The sequence below is a fragment of the Perca fluviatilis genome, chromosome 13, assembly GCF_010015445.1.
Source record: "Perca fluviatilis chromosome 13, GENO_Pfluv_1.0, whole genome shotgun sequence".
Lineage (NCBI taxonomy): Eukaryota > Metazoa > Chordata > Actinopteri > Perciformes > Percidae > Perca > Perca fluviatilis.
In genome coordinates, this window is record NC_053124.1 from 16,288,518 (window position 1) to 16,311,957 (window position 23,440).

Sequence of the window (23,440 nt, forward strand, 5' to 3'; positions counted from 1 at the left end):
TTTAATGCACTTATTGTAAGTTGCTTTGGCTATAAGCGGCAGCTAAATAAAAAATAATGTTATGTATTAATTTCTCAAATAAAAGCTAATGAAATATGGTAAAAACAAACAGCAAATCTGTTTTGTATGAAACCAACCACCCAACCGATAAGGTTTTCTATAAACATAACAAGGGAATTTTGTTATCATCGTATCTTCCAAGTCGCAACACGTAGGTTATTCAGAAATGACATCATTAAATTGATCAAAAAAGGTCAATGGATTGCATCATCGGTTTTCTCTGTGAAAGAACATCTACAGATTATAGCCCCCATTCATAGACAAAGCATACCTAGCTAAATGCTGACAAGGATAACTTTACCCCCATAATCTGCAAATATCCGTTTAGAAAAGCAAAGGCGTGTGTTCAAGGGTTCATTGCTTACCCCATAATTATACCAATTAAGCTGATTACTCCCACTGTTCTCCACCAGTGGGGGGAAAGGAAGTAATGCCACAACAGAGCCTGAAAGCAAAGTTTACCTCTGCAGGATAAACACCCGCTCCAAGTAAAATATCTATCCAGGCCCCATGCTCGCTCCATCTCTCTCAGCCTGACGGATCAATGAAAGCAGGTTGGAGAGTACAAGGAGGAGGGGTTCGGTATGGATGATAAGGGGGAAGGGGGAAGTTGTTCAGGAAACCAATCAATGGAAAAAATAAATATTTCACACTCACCAGTGACCCATGGTTGTCTTTTGATAGCCTACTATGAATTCTCTCTCAAGTTGTCTGTGGTAAGTCTCCCATACTTCCTTGTGCGATAAAAATCACACTGGAATGGATGCCTCTCATCCATTTCAGAGTGATTGTTTTAAAGCAGGATGAGCCATAAATCATCACTGTTCAGGCTGTACAGGGTGTTCTTATTTTTATGCACCATCAAAGGCTTGACTCTGTGTCTGATAAGTGTCCTAATGACACCACAGAAAATGTCAAGATTATTATTGGCCAAGTATTAGACCAGATAATGTGTGGTTTGGTGTGTGTGTGTGTGTGTGTGTGTGTGTGTGAAATAAAAAGGAACAAAGAGCCAGTGTTTACTTTCAATTATGTCCTTATTCATATTTAATTGTGTTTATTGGAGCTTAAGGTCAATGGTGGTGTGTGTATGTGCGTTTCCTAACACTGGGGGAGGCAGCTGGCATCCTGCTGGTAAGTCTGTGCCGTCTCTTTAAAAATGCACAATGTTCCACCACAGGGAGCGGTGACCCCCCTGGCCTTAACCTATTGAGCGGTAAATATCAGGTAAAATGGCCAATAAAATTCCACATCTCACGATCTTACTTCTCCCTCACAACCTTCCAAAGTGAGCCTTGAGAATAAACATTACAGTATCTGCTTTATTTAATGAAAAAAATCTATTTAGGATCACTGAAAAACTTGGGAACGTGCACAAGTTCGGACCTGAGGCAAACTGTTTATATCATACTGTATATTCAGGTGACTTAGCTACAGTGGATCTTGTTTCAACATGGAGATGTATTAACCAAGGAACCACCAGGAAGTGGTTTCAAAAGCCAAGTTGCAAAGTGCTAGTAGCAAAGTGCTAGTGTGTGTGAAGGGAATTTGACACTGTATCAGCATTTAGGAAGATTCATAATTCCTGGATTTTATTTTACTGTGATGGAATTCCATGGTGCTGTACATGTATTTCATGCCTGATTTCATACAACAAAGACATGACAGAAATTAAAGTGCTGGTGTTCAGGTCTACAGGACACTTTTGAACAGAAGATTAAGTATCACCCTCTCAACTGCAGGAGATGGTATTAAAAATTGGATTGAGCTTTCAATGGAGAAAAGAAGCAATCAATATGCAGCACAAAAACATCTGAGAGTACAATGTAAATCTTTTTTTTTAAGTAGGATAATGCACAATTGTTTGTAATGGTTTTATATTGTATTTCGCCTTAAGATGTAGCCTTTGTTTTTTGTTTAATCAAAAATAGCAATGCCGTTCAGGAGTATTGTATAGCTTCACGGAGCAAGACTACATCGGGAAAGCTCCATTTTCACTGTACAAGATTTAAGTCTAAGAAAGAAATTGAATTCATTCTTCATTAAAACTAGACAATAAACAGTAAATATATAAATAAAGCATGATTCTGCAACTGCATGAGCTACTACTACTGTATATTTGTTGTTTTCCAGTTTTCAATGTTTTGTTTTAGATATCTCAAGGCAGTAGAAAGCTATCACTCATAAAATCTACAGCACACTTAAAATGATGTTGTACTCAAAAATGAAAACAAACCTATGTTAAATGTTGCTTGTAATAGATCAAATCTAACCCTGCTCTAAGTTTACACAAAAAACAGGAAGTTTCATCCAGTAAAAGCTGGCTGATGTGAGTTCTAAATATATTACTAAAATGGACAAAACATACAATAGCTGAAAAGCAGCAGCTAAAAGAAGACAGTATGATGAGAAACAGTTCTAATGCATTTGGATGTGGGAATACCCAGAAGTCAAACACAAACTTGCTTTTAATGCCATAATGGTATTTATAAATGTATAAAGATTGGTACAAGTGATCTACCTAGTCACTGTATTTTGTGTGTGTGTGTGTGTGTGTGTGTGTGTGTGTGTGTGTGTGTGTGTGTGTGTGTGTGTGTGTGTGTGTGTGTGTGTGTGTGTGTGTGTGTGTGTGTTTTGTTGTACAAGAACATCAGACCATATCCACACTCTGTACTAGGTGCTGACAAACATTCTGCACCACCTTTGCCTTTTGTCTTCTGCCGAACTGTGGCATTCAGTGGACGTCAGATGATAAATGTGTATGAATGTATAACTCGGTGTGTGTGTGTGCCTGTGTGTGTGTGTGTGTGTGTGTGTGTGTGTGTCTGTCTGTCTATTTGTGCGTGAGAGACAGAGAGGTTCAAAGACAGACAAATTCCACTCTGTACTAATGAGCTAGCTGTGCTGCTCTGTCTGCTTTGTCTCTCAGGCCATCCTGCTTGCAAACCACTAAAAGGATTGAATTAAAATTTTAAACAGAGTTGTGCCGTGCTGCCTGCATCTCAGGACATTTCTATATAAAACACACTTCACTGACTGTGAGTCATATAGTTTTTGTGCTGTCTGTCAAGTCGGAAACCCTTGCTGTGTCCTTAAAGCGGTTCAGAAGCTCAAATTGACAGTCCACAATTGTTATAGGTTTAATCTCATTTCTAGTGTTGCTGTGTCTTTTTAACATGTGCTTGTTAAACAGCACTGTTTGGACATACAACATATCATTTCAAAGTGTTGTGTAGTTCCACAGCATCAATAGTTTGTGGCTATTTTAGTGGAAAATCCTCTATGTGGACTGTGTGACTTAAACACACATTCTAGTGCAGCAGATTTACTATTCAGGGACCATACTGTCAAGCAACATGTTTGTAGTATAGTCCTTATGATGTTCTGTCTAATATGACACATAAGCAGATGCGGTGTAGCAAATATTCTTAAACAATCTCTGTGTCAAAATAAGCCACACTTTGGTAAATGGGTTATCTTGTCAATGACAGATTTCATGTGTACTGTACACGTACTACACTACCTGATTTGAAGGACAATGTCATAAAGAAAAGGCCTGCTGTATAACGATGTAATGGTACCAGTTTAAAGTCATGAAAAACCTTAAAGGCTGCCCATTACATGGAGAAACTGCTCAGTCATTTGAATATGCACATCATTATACCAATTTACATGTAAATGTGATGCTGCAACTACAAAACAAAGATAAATCTTTTGACAAATGTCACACTATAAACATATAATTCAGCAGAAAGCATGTTATGACTATTCATGAAAGCAATTTCCTAGTTCCTAGTAGTATGTCTTTCTGCATTCTTTCTGAAGCCCCTATCTTTGCCAGCATAATTATTATTAGAATATTGGGACTTAACGCTTCAACACGTCGTCAACAATTATAGCAATTTCTACTGTGTGCCCAAGGGTTTCTGAGGCCCTTTGAAAAGGAAACCCCCTTTTGTTACAGGAGAGGGTTAGAAAGAAAAAGACGGACAGTGAGAGATTTGACATGGAGTGAGAGAAACACATTAATGTTAAGTGCAAAACTATGAAAGCTCTGCTTCTGCATCTGTTCATGTATGGCCATGTTCATTTATCCATCTGAACAATTGTTTGTCTGTTTGAGTCTGAGTTGGAGTGGCACAGCTGTTCAAAGAGGACACCAACTGGCAGTGGGATTTGTGATTCGAGGAGAGAAGGCATTTGCCTACTGTTCACTGTGTGAAAAGAAAAATAAGTCTTGGAAATCCCGTCAAATTCACCTAATGGCCACAATTTAAGGAAAAGGGCAGGGTAGAATGGAGTGAACACACAATCCATATATCTCTAAAATGGATAACAATGATAGAAAAACTATAAAAAAAATGTTTTAATTATTTTCCAATCATGTAGTCATGGGGACATCCAGGACTAGGGCTGGAACGGTACATGTATTCATATTGAACCGAAACGGTACGGGCGTCTCGGTTTGGTGCATGAATTTACATGGAGAATACACGGTATAAAAATAAATGAAACTTGCGTGCAAATGAATTAATGTAATGCGGAACTAATGTAATGTGGAACTACTGTTAGATACGTGGGTTCTTTAGGGAGATCTAATCTGTAGCCGCGCCTTAGCTCTGATTGGTGGCCACCTATGTAGCCGATGTATGCAGTTTTTTGTCAGGTTGACAGTCCAGTGAGTGAGTCAGAGATAGCGGCACTAAGGACGAGTATGGCAACTGGTGGCGACCTAGAAGAATTAGAGGACCCACCAGCCTCTTTAAGATCGCAAGTTTGGGAAAACTTTGGTTTCCCAGTCAGTTACAGTAGTACAGGCGAGAGAGTGGTGGATAAGACGAGGACTGTGTGTCGACGTTGTTCAGCAGTTGTTGGGTATGTGAGTGGAAATACATCTAACATGCTAACGCAGAGCGTCAGATACAAATAGGGCCAAAACAAATCACTGAAGTAATCGGAATTTACATGTCATCTTCAATGCGCCCATATTCACTCGTAGAGGAACCTGGCTTCAAGTATTTGCTGCATGTACTCGAACCTCGTTACAACATGCCATTCCGTCCACATGAGGCAAACTGTAGTCCCTTCCATATACAACCAAACACGGAGGTTTATAGAGCACGAGCTGTCAGCTGCACCCTCTGTTTCACTAACGACAAGTTGGCAAAGCTATGCCTGTCGCACTTAATTGCAAGAATACTTTCTTTTATCTTTTGTGGGGGACGATCTCCCCTAAGTAGAATTTTCTTTTTGTTATTATTCTATGTAATTTGCACTTTCATAAATAAGAGATGTTGATTGTCTTATTTTGTTTACAAGTTACAGATGGGGTCTGGAGATGATATCAGAACCTGCCAAACTCTGGAATGCTTTAAATCATTGTTAAAAACTCATTACTTTTCTTTGGCTTTTCCTTCGAGTTAGGTTTGTTATTTCCTGGTAATTTTAATTTTATTTTAATTTCACTATACCTCGTATACTGTATATTACACATGTTTTATTGTTGTATAAAATGTATGATCAGTAATTTGTTGTTGTTTTAACCTGTGAAGCACCTTGGTCAACCATGGTTGTTTTTAAGCATGCTATATATAAATAAATTGATTGATTGATTGATTGATGATGTGGGGTACTTATGGTTTACATCTTACTTTCCACACTTGAGGCTGTTAGGCTAGCTGAGGGGAGAGACCATATGACACTAGGTGGTACAGCCTGAGACATTCATAAAAACAAAAATGCCTTCTGCATTTTTGCTTTTCCCTCCATTGTACCGAACTCGTACCGAACTGTGATGTCTGAACCGAGGTATGTACCGCATCGTGACTTCTGTGTACCGTTCCACCTCTATCGAGGACCCATTACTTTGTGATGAATCAAAGATATCAATACCTTGTGGAACTTCTTTGTCAGATTATGATTGATTTTAACCAAGCAACTTTGAGAGGACATTACCCCTGATCAACGTGCCAATATTAAATTATGAATCATCAAAACAAACATACATACAGTACATTGTGTACAGACTCATACACACTTTATGTCAATTTCTGTTGCGATTATGTCTTTAGAGACCAAGTTGATGTTGCCTGAAGCTAGAGAGACATTATCATTTATCACCACCTATCATACTGGATTCCATTTGCAGCTGTAGACTAAAAAGAGAGGTATTGAATGACTGCACCAGCAGGGAATGAAAATAGCATTGAGCTCAGTATCAACCTCAAGGAGGCTTAACGCTTCCGCATTCTGATGCCCTGATAAAGCAAAAGAGGATCGTGTGGGAGGTAAGAGAGCTAGGAAAGAGTGACAAAGAGGAAAAGGAATTTAATCAAGGAAGAGAGTGTTCAAGCATTTCTGTCTGGATCTGGTGTTTGTTCAGTTTTAAGATGGATGCAATTCGATAAACTAAACAGTTCAGGCAGTGTATTTAGTATATTTAATACAGCCATCAGGAGCACATATGAGCACTATTTCACTGTACTGTGCTGCATGTTGCTGTAAATACATTAACAGTAACATTTTGGAATGACTAAACTATATAAAACTTTGCTTATTCTCCTGTGTGATTTGCAGGTGTGTCCGTGTGTGCGTCCGTGTGTGTGTGTGTTGTGATGTATGCCTATGATCTACTGTGGAAATGTATACAGTACAGCAGAGAGGGGTGAAAGAAGGAAGATGGAAAACACTAATGATCTCAAGAGTCTCACTCTCTTTCCATTTCCTCTCTCTCACCCACTAAGTCTGTCCTCTTTTTTTCTCTCTCCCTCTTCCTCTGTCTCTCTCTCTGAAGGGGAGTTGATGTTTCAGATATTAGTGAGCTGTGTCAGACAGTTAAACTGCCCTTTATCGATCGTTTGGCTTCACTCTTTCCAAGCAGCCGTTATGGTTTTAATGGCTTGTAATGGAGCCGGGTCCTCTTTGATGTCCAATTGCTCGGCGATGCCGCCCTTGTTTTTGATATTATTTTAAAGGATCCTCCTAATGCCGCCCTCAAAGAAGCCCGTTTCCGACACAAATGTTTCTATTATATATATTTCTATCACTCATTGCAGCCTCCTCTGATTCCTTAAATTATAGTTGTCCATTTTAACTGATCTTTTCCTCCTCGGTTCCTTTCTTTTTCTCTACATTGTGCCTCCTACTAAATTCTCTTTCCTGCTTCCCTTACACCTTTACTCTTTTGATTTCTTTTTTACTCTTCTCCAATGCAAAAATAGCTGTCTAGCAGCCTGAGTCAAATTGCAAATTAGCTTGATTAAGAGGATGTATTTTGGCTTCATCATAGGATTTTCTTGTTAAAAGCTTTATTTTCATCGAGAAACTAAAAGTTGTATATGCCCAGCTAGCTCTTCAAAGTGATATGGACTCCATGACCTAAATAAGGAATATCAAAGCCTGGAAATCCCAGAAGAGAAAAGAGAGAAACAGGAAAATAACCAGGATTTTGGGGCAGAAAATAACATATCAGTTTTCACAAGATGGTGTACATGATAAAGTCCCTGTGTGTATAGTTTTATTGTTGCTGGTAGCTGGCAGGTCCTGCACCATCATTAGTGCCCTGAGTATGACGCACTGATTTTATTTTTACTCGCCCTCCTTCAGAAAAACTACAGGGGGAACGATGGTACTCGAATGCAAAAGGGAATTCAGCATGTATTCATCTTGTATTCTTTTTAAATGTGTCTCATAGACCTCTTGGTGTCAAAGAGATGTGTCAGTAGTAAAAAAGAAAGAATGACAAACAGAAACATAAGGATGTTCTGTCAAAGCTCTTGCTCTTATTTAGTGCCTATGAACTAGCATGTTTATTCAATATGTGACACCAACAGTTGCGACCCGTTAACGGCTTGCATTCAACAAATGTTGCTAATTAGCTAATTACTGTGTTTCCTGTCAAAGGGCGCGCATTTAGCTCTATGAATACGTACAACAGCGCACGTGAGCTCAGCTTTACAGTACACGCTACTGCATTTTACAAGTGCAGGCGGCATTCATGATAAAAGTCTGATTAATGCACAGCATAGCATATAATTAATATTTTTTTCTGGTCTTTTTCTGCCTCTTTTTTGCCTTCAGCGATAAAAGAGAGAAACTGTGATAGACTCCGTGGCATTAAGAGAAAGTCTTCATATTTTTACAACTGTGCAGCAGGCTCATTTGTCTTATAATTAGCTTTGCTTTAAATGTCAACATTTGCCTTGTTTAACTTAATCACAGCAGTCTGTCCCAAAAATCTGGGATACAATTTACAATCCATAAAAAGGATGTTGAATTGTCCTTCCGCTCACTTGTGAAACAACATTAATCCAGAACGAAATAAGACCCAATTACCTCTCTTAGCCCTTGTGTGGTCTTCCTGTCCACCATGAAAAAACGCTTTGGTCACTTTTTTCAACATTTATTTATGGCTTTTTCCTGACATTTTTGTGACTTTTTCAATGTTTTGGGCACTTTTTCGGCGCTTTTTCTAAAGTCTTCTTTCAGTGTTTTTGACAGTTTTTTCATTGTTTTTGTTGCTTTTCCTAACGTTTGTCGTATGTGTTTTTTTGGTTTTTTACATTTTCAGCACTTATTTCGACGTCCCATATTTTCGGTTATAAAAAAACTTTGAAAACGGGTCAAATTTGACCTGAGGACAACATGAGGCTTAAGGATCCTGTCATTTTCCCTACAGTCCTGTCCTAAGTCACACTCCGAGAGAGAGAGAGAGAGAGAGAGAGAGAGAGAGAGAGAGAGAGAGAGAGAGAGGGAAGTGGGTCTGAAATTAATCCATTTGACTGCACCTTGTATTTAGTAAACACACAAAAGTGGACACATACAACTATATTACACATACAACTATATTACTATATTACTACAAATATGAATAAGTCTTGGGGGACTCACTTAACCTTTAGAGGACAGTTTATATAGCCTACTATATAGCAAAACCAGCACACATTCACACAGCACAATCATGGGAGCCTTATCTCATAATGTTGATAAATGATCTATTGTGATGCTCACACCATCCTTGCCCTTGCACTCTGAGATTTTAGCTTAAACTCTGGAAGTCATGAAATATGGATACAGTACACAGGAGGATTTGATGTGAGTAAGGCAGAATACTGCAGTGCCAGGCATCACATCTTTTATTGAAGCATCCAATGTAGCACTCGGAGTGTGATAGAAAGAAAACGGGAAAAAGGAGACCCTAAAGAGTTGGTGGAGGCTTAAAAAAAAAAAACAGAGAATGCTGCATTTCATGGAGGCAGGGATGCAACTTTGCTGTCCCTAAATTGCCTGGTTTAATGAAGCACTGGCGATCAATAGAGCAAGTGCCGAAGAAAAATGGGCTTCATATACAGGTAAATATTAGCTCTATGTCTATGTCTTGACCACAATTCCTTGAGAAGGCGCATCCATATTTTCCTCCCTCTATATATAGTCTCTAAAGAGATATGAATCAATGGTTTGATACTAATGTTTTGCCAGCTCTACATTGAGGAACTCCGGAAATATCTAAACTAGGATACAGAAACAGATGAGCCTGACTTTTCTGTCTGCATTTCCAAAAAAAATCTTTGAAAGTCATATTCACTCCTTTTCCATTCAAACTCGAAGTGAAAAATAAATATTTGCCTCTTTTCCAACAGTGGGGGAAAAGTCTTCTTCTTCTACAAAGTAAGTCCACTTCTACAAATAATCTATTTTGTAGGAATAACGCTCTATGGTCTTCCTCTTCTCTTTCAAATTACAAGAAGCGAAGCATAATATTTCATTACAACCTCGACATGGCTGAGAGTGAACAGTGCCGCCACTGATAGGCCTAATTGGTGAGTGAGAAGGGGCCAGCATTTGGTGGGAGGGTGGGTTGGGGCTATTTCCTGGCACTAAATGAGCCATTTACAGAAAACAGACACAACTGCTATGGAGAGGAAAAGGACCTCTTGTAAGTTAAGTAAAAGAGAGTAAAGTGAGAGCAGCAGGTTGTACAGATACCTGTGCCAGCAAGTATTTAAAAAGCTTGCCAAATGCCTTTGGAATTATATAATATCATGGTGAGGAGAACACAAGATTAATCACAGACCAAGATGGCTGCCAAGAGGATGGCTTCAACCTTCATTGTCTTGCGGGGGGGGGAAACACAGCAATCAGTGGCATTTGTGGCTGATGGCAGCTCACAAACACAGCTGTGTCTTGCCCCATTTCTTTGAATTTCAATGTTATGCTATTACAGTCAATGCCTGTCTGTCTATTTCTCCATCATTCCCTCAATCCGCTCCTCGCCATCTGTCCCTGGTAGCATTCTTATCCACCATTTTAATTTGCTTGGGCAGTCATTTTAGCACATGCACAGCGCTGCATTACAAAATGTGACTGTAAGTAGTACAGAGCAAAGCAGAGCTGCTCAGGGAAGGAGGTTGACAAATAAGCCACTTAAAAAGCATCACGAGACATGAATCAGAATCACAAAGTGTCACAAACAGAGAGGGGTGTTGAAATGAATCATTGCATCGATGCATCGCGATGCGGACGTGGACGATTCTGCATCGATGCAGTGCCAGACCAAAATCGATAATATCCTATTGATGTTACTTGTTGATTTTCCGGTCGCTGCTTTTTTTGTTTTTGCCTTTTGTCTGCTGTGTTCAGACTCCGCTACATTCAGGAAGTGTCTTTTTTTTAAGAGCAAATACAATAAAAAGGGGGAGTTCATATATATCTGACTGCTTGAATTTGTTGATCAAAACCATGTGTAGCAATATATAATGACATTGAGGAGGTGACACATCGTGATATCGAATCGGATCGAATCGTTGACAGGATAATCATAATCGAAATGTGAGACCAGTGAAGATTCACACCCCTCCAAACAGATCAATCCGTAGGTAGAGTACACACAGAGCTTAACAATAAGCAGCTGGCAAGTGAAGCTTAGCTTGAGAAGAACTGTATGTGTCGCAAGCCCTGTGCTTTCGTCAGACTGATATTGGCCTTTTTTAAAACCTGGTAAATGTTGTCTGCCTCTGATCTGATGCAGTTGCTTTATATATTGTAGTTATTCTTTTGATTAATATGTTTTACAGGCTGACAATGAGTCTCCTAACCTGAATTGTCTGATGTAAAATTTTGCAGAAAAGTGATTCACTACTGGCCGCTACGACCTGCAAGGCCAGGGTCACGTGACAGACAGGGGTAGCTGAGCTGGTACCAACGCTAGCAAGCTAATCAGCTAGCATATTCACTGCCAGCTGACTACTAATATTACTGTGTTTTCTTATAGACTACACTGCAAAACAGGTAATTGTTTTTATCTTTGTAAACTTAAACATATTTGTGCTGTAGCCTGAACTATTTTGCACTTCAGAATTTTAACCATGCACACAGAGGTGGAATAGTTTTTTCCTTCATATTTTTGCATTAATGTCACTAGGAAGCATACCAGTAGAAATATATATATGAACCTAGAATCGCCCCTGCTACTACTTCATACTTGTACTCCACTACACCTCAGAGGGAAATGTAATGTTAACTGCACTACATTTATCTGACAGCTTTTGCTTTATTGCTTCACGCTGGGCTTGTTTCTGCAACAGCTCATTGAGTATCGGATACAATTAAAACTATTGAGAAAATATTTTCCTTTGACATTGGTTCAGTATTAAACGAGATCGCTGCAGTCGGCAATGGCGAAACAAGCGACAATGTAAGTTAATAGGACAATTGTCCAGCTTGTATTTACGTTCATAAAAGTGCTCGTTTTGCCACTGACAGGCTCAGATTAATATTCTAAGTGTCTGACAACTTTTTCTAAGGAGGTCGACCTTTCTGTTAAAGAGTAAGATCCTTTTTTTAAAACATAAAAAAAAAAAGTCTGCGAAATTGCGTTCGCTAAACCCACCAGACTCCTTTCAGCATCGTAAAATATGGGCATTCTAGAACATCTCTGAGCTCTGAGCAGCGCTCTGGCTGTCTTGAGCCTGCACGTGTAGCGTGCGCGACTATACATTTGGTCAATGTTTTCTTTCTTTCATTTCATTCAATTTCGTGTCTGTCAGTCACAGTGAAAACCAGGGACATTTCCAGGGACAGCTCCAGCCGGGGATGTCTGGTCACCTTACCTTGTTGGCATTGGGCAGCACCCTCTTCATTATCTAATATTTCTTCAGTCAGACAGAGTTGGTGGAAGTCTTTCGCATACAGAGCCACACATTAGGAGGAATTTGAGGGACCGTAAGTTATGAACATTCGTGATAGATAAAATGTCAAATTTTGGAGGGAGGTTGGCTTGCTATTGATTTTTTTGCATTGTTTGAGTCATAATTTGTCAAAAGTAAATAGAGGTGAAAAAACTAAGAAATCTGGCAGGTTGTTTAAAAGATTTGTCCCTTTGTTGTACAGAGTTTTACCCTTTTGTACAGTACAAGTAAACTAACCAAAGACGGCGTCAGTTGTCTCAGTCGGTCACATGACCTTGGCCTTGCAGGTTTTAGCAGGTGGTAGCAGCCCATCAAGAGTCTCCCAGTCTGGAACAGAGTTAGTGCAGCTTCCCATTCCATTTTCCTTGTTTTTATTTCTGCCTCTTTTTTCTTTTTCCTCCATCTTTTCAATTAGTAGTAGTACTATTTGAATCACTGTATCAGCCCCTAACCCTAATTTAGGGAGGTTTCAGGGTACATTTCTTTTAAGACATTATTCCACCTGCTGGGAATAAAAGAGTTCTGGCTACTGGATTTTTGTATAAAAACATTGGTTCTGATACGACCCTTCTAAAAGCTGTTCTGCTTTAAGTATGGCTATGTGCACTGAAGTGTGTGCATAGAGCATAATGAACGGGTATGCAATGTGAGTTTATTTTTGTTGAGCTTTTTCCAGGGGTGGTTATTCTCTCAGCTATCTCTACTGTAGATAGTATCAGCAACCTCCCTGTTTTGATGTGGAAATGATGAGCTTGTTAAGCCTGGACCATTTAATCACCGTGAAAAATTCTCTATTGCCCTCCACGCCAACTAAAGTCTTGCAGACGGGGTTGGGTAATAAATATGCAAGGTGACTGAATTCACAGTTTTAAAAAATGGATTCCCACTGATGTGGCACACTAAACGTAGGGTTTCAAAACTTCCAATCATCTCTCCTTCCCTCTCTCTCTTCCTCTTTGTTTCAGGGAGGCTCCTCCTCTTCCTATGCCCTTCCTTCAGTCCATCTCTATATTCCATACAGAAAAAAAGCATCATTCTAGCTGGAGCAATGAATAACTACCTACTACCACAGCTGTTGTCAAAGCAGGGATCTTTGTTTTCCATGACTAAGACGAGATGATGGCGAGAAGCCACTGCCGTCATTAAGCGCTAACGGTGACAAAAAGAGACAAGATTAAAATGTACCTTAGTTTGAAAAAATATAAAACTATAAATTTTCACACACACACACACACACACACACACACACACACACACACACACACACACACACACACACACACACACACACACACACACACACACACACACACACACACAGAGTATGGGTAAGTCCTAGGTGTCTTCTATTGCCAGACCCATTTCCATAGCACTGTGTCTGGTTCTGGTGGTTGATTATAGTGGTTAAAGTGGGCTGGAACGATCTGGAACTCCACTCCGCCACCTTCGATGAATAAGTAAATTATTATGATTGGCAGTTTCATACATCAGTGTTTCATTCTGCAGTGAGTTCATGAACAAGGCAACTGTCTTTGGTTAGTTCAAATGTCTTTAATAACAGCAGGACAGTTGAGTGTTTGGCCAGTCTAGATTAAAGCAACTCTAGGTAACTTTTCCCGCTTCGGTCCCCCTACAGGTTGGAAGCGGAATTGTCCATTACATTACATTGTCCAGTTCATTCGAACTACAGATCCGCTACCCGATCTGGCAAACTTGCATAATGTAATGTAATGGACAATTCTGCTTCCAACCTGTAGGGGGACCAAAGTGGGAAAAGTTACCTAGTGTTGCTTTAACTGGAATGTTTAATATATAACATTTGACACAGGAATAAAAGACTAAATAAAAAAAATTGCTGGCAAAATTCAGACAGAAAACATTTCGACTAAAAGTAATGCTTAAAAGGTGACTAAAATGTAATGCCTTGTCATTGACTAAAACGTTTTGAAACTATAAAACTTAAAACTATAAAGGATTAAAAAATAACTAAAATGTGACTAAAACTAATACGCATTTTTGTCAAAAGACTAAAACTAAATCTAAAATAGCTGCCAAAAGTGGCACTGCAGTAGGAGTTCCCTTGTACCTACATGCTTGCTGGCCTAAGAAAAAACTATTTGCTTGTAGCAACAACAGTTGCCCTTGCCATCAAATAGTGAGAAAGTGAGAATTCTTAAGGCATCTCCTTTAAACACAGATACATTATATGTATGTTTTATGTAGCCATTCACTTTACATGTTTTCCCTCAATCACTTGCTGTCTGGTATTCAGACAGTGTCAGAATATGTATTTAGGATCTGACTGGCAGGAGTTTGTTGGTGTTGGTCTGTGTATTAATAGTGAAAAGAACCTGGTTGGTACATTGCTCTGGGCAACACATTGTACCAGGTACATTGTACGTGCAGACGATTGCTACTGCAGTTCTCACAGATAATCACTGACAAACAAGAGAGAAGAGCAAACACACACGCAAACACACACACACACACAAATAACTAATAGCAATTCAAGTTCAACTATGGCTTGAACCCCTCTTTCTAGTCTAAGATCATTACAACCGAAAGGAAGTGAACACAGAAACAAAAAATCACTCCTCCTTTCATTCCCTCATCCTGCCGATCTTTTCACTCTTGAGTGACCCTGACAAGACGAGCGAGCAGAAAGAAACATGAAAAGCAGCAGATTCACAGTAATTGCAAGCGGAGGAAATATGCCGCGTAATGTGACATTCAGTTCAAAATGCAGCCTCTTGAATTATGCTATCTCTTCCCAGCACAAGCTTCACTCCTTTCATATCTGTGCCCGATAACCTTTGTAGGGTTCGCAGCAAATGAAATGTATTCTTTGGAAAAAGGCATTTCCCCTCTTTGGTACTGCGGTACAGTACACAGTCAAAGAAACTGTAAGCAATATCTCAGGGAGTCAAAAGTTTACCAGATGCAAGAATGAGTGGTGTTAAACGCCTACAGTGATCAATCATTAAGCTCTACTAATTTAATGGCAGCAAATGCCATTTAGCAAGCCAGAGTATAATTGAATGGTAAAATCTAGTAGATGAATGTCTATCAGGTAATAAGCATGCCTGGAATGATAAGTACAACAACTTTTATGAGCTCATACCAATGTCAAAAACACCCCAAAAAGCATATTTTCACTATGAGGAGAAGTGCTATACTACTACAATGGGTCTAAGCCATAAAGCCATGAGTTGGGAGGGACCCCTTTGAAATCCCAGGACCTATCTGCACACTGCAATTCTAAGGGGCCAAGATTATTTTATAATCTCAATTAAGTAGCAAATTCAGGTTTTCTGATAGTAATGTTCCTAATAAAGCACATTTTTGGCATCCCAGGTTCACAAACACTGTACATATAGGCTGTATACCACATGCACCACTTGCACACTCACATAATAACATGTACAGTAGAAACCCTACCTGCACCAGATTCCAACCCTCCAAGGACTCTGCGATGATGGAGGTCACGGAGGGGCAGACACCGCCGAAGATCATCAGGTGTTTGGGACCGTAGCATATGGCATCAAAGAAGGCCCTCAGCCCCTTGGCGTTGTCACACTACAGACACAGAGAGAGGTTGTGATGAAGGTGAAGATAAGAGCGGGGAGAAAAGGGAGAAAAGATGTAAACAAAGAGACATGAGGAAAAGAGAGAAGGGACATTTTAGTTAGTTTTTAGTAGAAAATACATCACATTTAAGATGACGGTTCGACATGTCCGAGAGTACGAGAGGGAAAAAAGAAAGGGAGGTAAAAGTAAAAAGTAAATATTCCAGCCTTTTTTGGGCTACCATGTGGCTGGCACACAAGAGAAGAATCCAAATGTACTTTGTCTAATCCTATCTTAATCCCAAATTTAAACAGACTTTGTGCTCCTCTGCAACACATACTGTATACAAAAGGGTTATAGATAAATTATAGATTATTTGTTTGTTTATGTCAAGAGAATAAGTTAAGAGTTTGAGATAATAGTCGAAGAAGTAGTGCAATACTCAATACTCTAAACTGTGAGTCAATGAATCAGTAATTACTGTACAAGGGTCATTATACTGTACTTCAACATTCTGCATTGGATGCACTAAAAAACAGTGTAATTTATACTGTTTATGAAAAAACGATGTGACATTTAACTAACATTTAAGTTATTACACTATGTGCGCCGGCACATACTAACGTTCAGTAATTGCAGCCGTGTGTGTGTGTGTGTGAGTGTGAGTGTGAGAGAGAGAGGGCCCCCGCTCTGATCCAATTCTGCAGAACGCAGCCATTTCACATCACTATAGCAACCGGAGAGAAAAAAAAAAAAAAAAAAGAGTGTGCGAAAGGGAAAGAGAGCGAGAGAGAAAGAGAAATGAGAAAAAGAGAAGGAAAAACAGTGTAGGTTCCTATTGATTGCTACATGAGCTGGCTAACTGGTTTTGCTGTGATTCCCTGATTTCCACAGTTTGTAATGATATTCCTATCAGCAGTAAACACTTCAACCCCCCCCCCTCCTCAGTCCTCTATTATTGCCACTCACTTCAGGATGTGTGCCTGTGTGTGGCTGATGGACAGACGGACTGACTGACTGGCAGGTGGTGTGTGTGTTTGTGCCCTCTGACACACTCCATCTCATCTGGAGAGTTATTTGACCTTGTTACCTATCAGCGGGCAACTGAATGAGATTTTCGGCTGAACAACAGTACAGCCGGCCCTGCACAGCACAGATTGAAAGACTGAAAATCCAATGTGGAGGAATGAGACTCCTAACCGGACATGTAGGACTGTTAGTTGTGATCTGTTGGTAACGTTATAAGTAGGGCTGCACAATTAATCAAATTTTAATCACGATCACGATTTTGGCTTCCCACGATCAAATTTGCGTGATCGAGCAATATTTAAAATGCTTCATTCCCTTCATAGAACAGTTTTTGCAAAGCCAATCTAGCGCTCCATAAACCACTGTCTGATCACATGTCTCCATGAGCCAATCAGAGCTGTTCCCTGCCTGCACCGCGCAGCTTAGTTTCTAGATGTAGACCAGTGTTTCTCAACGGGGGCGGTACCGTTCAGAAGATGATGGGGGGCGTTGGAGCAAATATTTTGGAAAGGGGGGCGTTGAGGTGCCGTTGGGGGGCGTTTGTTTGAAAGCTAGTTTAAACCAAACATTCACAATAACAATACATGTTTACACTTAAACTACTAAAGAATAAGTAGTCTGCAACATTAAAAGCTGCCAGTTTACAGCACTGCGACTGGACCAGACGGGTATCTTCTCTGTGCTTCTGTCAGCTTTGTTTGGTGCAGCTCCGTGCTGCCTTCATGGAAACGGGCCGTCAGAGCATCGTCTTAAATGAGCTCTGTAGCTACTACGTGAAGCTGCGTTCAGATAAGAATAAACCAATCGCCGCGACGTCCTGTTGTATTCTTTACCCCCAATGTAGCACAAGTAGACTTTATATTTCACAGTAACAGTTTTTCGTCAGATGGTTTATTAAAAACACAGCGTTTCCTACTGTACCTGAATGCAGCTTCATTTCACGGAGAAAGAGAGAAAGAAAAGAGACGTACGAGAGATATCGACTGTGCTTTGTTGTTTGGCAAACAGTCAGCTGTTCCATAAATTCGCGGGCAGTTCAGGGCTTATATTTGGTGTTTTAAAACTTTCTTATGGAAGCCATAGAGGCAGTGATGTCACTGTTTACTGTACGGGACTCTCACACTTCCACAAAACACAGCGCGATGTGGGGGTGCGTTTTCTCCAAACGTTTTTTCAGCTATTTACTCCCAAGACAGGCGATACAAACATAGCTAGACTCTTCTAAGCATTAAAAACGCCTCTCACTAACTTTCAAAGGTTGTAAACTTATTTCCATTCGGCAGTAGGTGTCGTTCTTCAAGTCGTTTGTCATCACCAAAATACGTATGTGTGTGTGTGTGTGTGTGTGTGTGTGTGTGTGTGTGTGTAATCCTTCTGCTTTTACCTCTTGATAAGTGCCAGCTTGTTTTCCGTTGGCACAATTCGATTTTAGATTTGAATGAAAAATAGATTTGAATGTTAAAGTGCTAGCTGTTTCTGATTGGCTACTGTTAGTGTTTGTAATAATAATAATAATAATAATAATAATAATAATAATAAATTTTATTTAAAGCGCATTTCATGACACCCAAAGTCACTTCACAAACAAAAAAGGTCACTTCAAATTATAGTCATCTTCTAAAGGTGCTGAGGTTCACACCATGCAGCAGGCCTTTTGATAATACCTATTTATAGTTTGAATGTTACATATCTAGTCGTTCTGATTGGCTGCTGTTATTTAATTTGAATGTCAAATGGTTGCATTTTTAAAAAAAACCTGTAAATATATATAATTTCTATTCACATGGCGTTTTTGATACCTGGGAAACTAATACATGTGTTGTTTGTCATTCAATGATTTGATTTTTTGATTATTTTTGATAACAATAGTAACAACAATAATAGGCCTATATTAGGGCGTAATCATTAATATTCAGGGCATTTAGCCTACATAATATTTGATGGGGGGCGTTAGGGACCTGGATAATGGATAGGGGGGCGCTGGCACAAAAAAGGTTGAGAACCACTGATGTAGACAGTCACAGAGGACAGAGTAACGTGAGGAAAATTCCACAACAGGTAGCAGTCGGTCATCATAAGCCGGTCACAATGTTTACCAGTTTACCAGTAAACGCAACGTTTTGTCCCGGCTGTGTTGTTTTTCAGACAACAGCAGTGACCAGTGCTAGTTTGTGTCTTTTAGCTCATAGCTTTAGCAGCAGACTGTTGGACGTCCCGCTGTTGGAATCCTACAGTGAAATACAGACACACTACACTGTTTAGCAGTCAGCATTTTAGCCGTGTTTAATCCAGTTACTACTGTGGCTAACGGTAGGCTAACGTTACCTGCTGTGTAACGTGTTATTAGTGTTTACTAGCGTGACATGCAGTGATGTTTATGTTGCCTCTAACGTGGTTTTCGAGCATCAGAGCCGCCAACGCAGATATGTAAGTGGCACAGAAAGCCACAGAAATGCCAGAGCTATTTTCGTCTGGTAGATACCAGGCACCACATACGCCGGACGCACGTGAACAGAAAATTGCGTTGCCTGTATCTTTCACGGCAAACATGCATGTGTGGAAAGCGGTCGCACAACAGCTAAAATGGCATACTCCTTCACAGTATCCTTCAATAAAGGAGGAATGTAGCACAATATGGATGTATTAGTAGGAATGTAGCACAATATGGATGTAAAAGCAGTTATAATTATATAATTATGTGACAATAAAATTTGTTTTGGCTAAAATCAACAAATAATCGTGATCTCAATATTGATCCAAATAATCGTGATTATCATTTTGGCCATAATCGTGCAGCCCTAGTTATAAGGAGAATGGCAGGTATCATGGCTGCAGGCTTGACACATCTGATGTTCTTCATCTTAATAGAGTGGTCATTGTTTTTGAGCAGGGGATGGTGGTCTCTGAGCCCTGAATTGAGGTCAAGGACAGAGACAACCTTGCAAGTCACACTATGAGCTGCTACCGCTACCTTCCTGCATTGCACTCACCCCTCCACAGTCTTATTTAATCATACAATTTGAGTCATCAGACTCTTTTTGTGTGAATGCCTTTCTGAAGTAGAAGACCAATTACTGGCAAAATCAAGGCTTTCCTCGTTGCATGTACATTCATGCTGGTAGGGAACAATGTATACTGTAATGTCAGTCAAAAAAAGACTTGATTGCAGATATGCCTCAGGTGAAATGAGAGGGAGAAGATGTGATTAGACACAGTGGGGATTCCTTATCCTGGCCACACAGCTGAATAAAACAGCAGGCTATTAAAGAAGATATTCCATTTGCATACTCTTATCATTCAATTCTCTCCAGATGGCCATAACAACAAGAGGTGGTAGGATTGCGACTCTCAATTGGTCACCATGCAACAGATAAGAAATGTGGGCAACTAAACTTGTCAACGTGAGTACAATAGAGCTTGGTGTTATTGCAAGTTTAAGCTGATTTGTTACGGAGTGACAATGTAGTGTAGGTGGTGAAGAATGGTTATGTTCTTAGCTCCCTCCGCATCAAATCAAAGGGGATGAGGAACGAGACAGACCCAAAAGGTCACATACTGTACACGATAGAGCTGCAACTAACCATTATTTTTTATTATAGATTAGTCTGCGGATTATCTTCTTGATGAATGAATCAATCAATCATTTGGTGTGTAAAATGTTAGAAAGTCGTAAAAGAATTTACATCACAATTTCCTAAAGCCCAAGGCAACATCTGTAGATTGCTTGTTTTGTTCAATCAACAGTCCAAAACCCAAATATCCTAAGTTCATGATGACATAAGACAAAGAAAAGCAGAAAAATCTCAAAAAATAAGAACTTTGTTCAATGTGTGGCATTGTTGCTTGATAAATGACAAACAATTTATTGATTATCCAAATAATTGGCAATTATTTTTCTTTCGGTCGACTAAGCACTTGATTAACTAATCGAATTTGAGCTCTTATAATGCTGTATATGTAATTTTCTCAGATAACTACCAAATCGGTAGTTCACCTGGTAGAGCGTGTGCCCCATCTACAGAGGCTTGGTCCTCGCCGCAGCAGCCACTGGTTCAATTCCGACCTGTGACCCTTTGCTGCATGTCATTCCCCTCTCTCTCTCTCTCTCTCTCTCTCCTCTTTGCTGCATGTCATTCCCCTCTCTCTCTCTCTCCCCTTTCAAATCTAATCTGTCCTGTCAAATAAAGGCCTAAAAATGCCAAAAAAAAAAAAGATAACTATGGAATGGAATCACCAAAAGCTAGCTTTTTAATTTTTAAAAATCGAGAACGCAAAAGCAGCTTCAAGTAAAGCTTACCCCCCCCCCCCAGCAGGCACATATGCACAAAATCTGTATCTGTTGTGACTGCTCATAGAGCCTTGACCGGTGTGTTGTCATGCCAACGGTGTGACTATCCACACTTTGTACGCTAGATGAGGGAGGAGGCCGCCGCAGGGCCGGTGTAGCAACGGTTATATTTAGCCTCTCATTAGGTAGCACGACCACTCAGACATTAATCAATACTTATTCAGCTATGGAAACACAAGAAAGCTTAATGCCAGATAGATAAAAGCAAGATAGATGGGAGAGAGAGGCAACACAATCTAACATATAACAATAAGAGTAAAGAAGCATGGGGATAGTAAAGGTGATGGAGAGAGGGGCAGAAAAGCGCTTGAATAGAGGGAGAGAAAGACTGGAGTGAAGAGGTATTAGCCTGACATTAGGCATGCACTAATAAAGCCAAATCAACCCGTTAAACCTGCCCTCCATTATAACCCCACAATGGAGTCATTTTATTCAGTGGCTCTCTGTGATGCTCAGCAGCTGCACAGTGTGCCCTGCAGATTTGCCTACAGTCCACCAATTATGGAAAAAAAAAAAACTATAGTTTGAATCTAGGAAATAACATGACATTGAATCTCATGTACTATAATGAATAGAAGGGGCGGTAAATTAACATTTATATTTTCCCAAGCAGTCACTGAGAGGTTTTGGTACAGTGTGTATCTTACTTCCCAATTTTCTCCAAGAAATATGCTCTAGACAAGGTATAAAAAAGGAAACAAATATAACTGTCCTGAAAAAAACAAAAAGAAGTTCTGAGAAAAAACGTGTACAATGAGGCAGGCACAGCAACACTTAACTCCCTTAACTCGCAGCAAGAAATACTACAGCATTTTATTTCCCTCTTCCCCAGTCTGAAATCTAATTCCTGGCATTTGGAGGCCATTTGGAGCAGATCGATGGGGTTAACGCCCGTAGTAATCTGTTTGACCGCCTTGGGAGACGGCCAAGAAAGGTGTGTGTGTGTGTGTGTGCGTGCATGTGTGCGTGCGTGAGTGCGTGCCTGCGTGCGTGTGTGCGTGCGAGAGAGAGTTGGTGGGGTGAGAGATGATGGTAGAAGAACATGAAGATGGAAACTCAAGGGAGGCATATAGCCCAGTCTAATGTTGATCCATAAACAGAAAATGTACTTCGGGTGACCACAGCATGATATTCTGCCGTTCATACACACACTAGAATCTGACTTGAGTTTAATTCCACTCGCTGGATTTAGAGATACTTAATATCTATACACGATACACAACATTCAGACTATATTACGGTTTTAATTTTACAAAATGTCTCTTCCTCAGCTTCAAATTTCAGTGCAATGAGTTTGCATCACGACCCTTACCATTTAGAGAATGTTACTGATGGGACAGCCGGCCAAGGAGGAGTTTATTTCAAATGCTCCTCAATCCATTGTCTCTATTATGTTTCCTTCACTCTGACCTTTACACAAAGCTACTGAGATTCATTCTTATTGATTTATCATTACATGATGACATTAGCCTACTGTTATTGTGCTACTGATAAATTGCACTCAATTAGGCTAAATGTGAGGAAACAGCTGCCCAGGAATGTCAAGTGATCTAATGTTCCTATGATAATTTGCATCCATTATACATTTTTTATCCAAATTCTGTAACATCTTGAAAAACTGCATATATTTAAAAAGGCATGCCTTTTATTATCTTTAACCTTTATTTAACCAGGTAAGCGGATTGAGAACAAATTCTCATTTGCCTTGCATAATCGCTGGAAGCTGGAAGCTGCCCAGTACAACCACAGTCTGATCTGCTGGCCACTGAGAAGCTCCACTGAATATACCGTTTTTTGGGGGGGTTAAGGGCCTTGCTCAAGGGCACCTCAGTGGTGGTGGTAATGAGGGAAGGACAAGCACTGCTCTTTCACTTCCCCACCCAGATTTATCGGTCTGAGGATTGAACTGACGACCTCCCAGTCACAAGCTCGCTTCTCTAACCCTTAGGCCACCCATAGAGGATTAAAAACACATCCAACATCTTCAGCAAAAGTTTCAGGCACTCTTTCCTGCAGGTTTAACAGCTAGGGTAGAGTTCCATTTTTTTTAATTTTTTTTTAACAGTAGGGCTTTATGAATTAAGCTCCTCTGACTTAATATAGTGCAATACAGTGCTTTGTAGTAATAGAAAAAATGACTTAAAATAATCAGATGAACCTGCCCTCCCACATAGGGTCAGCCACAAACAGCATACCCAGAGTCTGTCCACTTACAAGGCAAAGTGGGTTTTTGAACCCAAATCCTCCATTC

At 39.9% G+C, this 23,440-nt stretch overlaps 1 protein-coding gene across 2 annotated transcripts in view; it reads right to left on the reverse strand.

Annotated features, from left to right (window-relative positions):
- gabbr2 (gamma-aminobutyric acid (GABA) B receptor, 2) overlaps positions 1-23,440 on the reverse strand; it is a 187,566-nt gene that overhangs the window by 110,930 nt on the left and 53,196 nt on the right. For both annotated transcript variants that reach the window (XM_039820728.1, XM_039820727.1), the window contains one exon: positions 15,684-15,821. In XM_039820728.1, coding sequence (XP_039676662.1) covers positions 15,684-15,758 — 75 coding nt within the window. In that variant the 5' untranslated portion in view covers positions 15,759-15,821. The remainder of the gene's footprint in view (positions 1-15,683; positions 15,822-23,440) is intronic.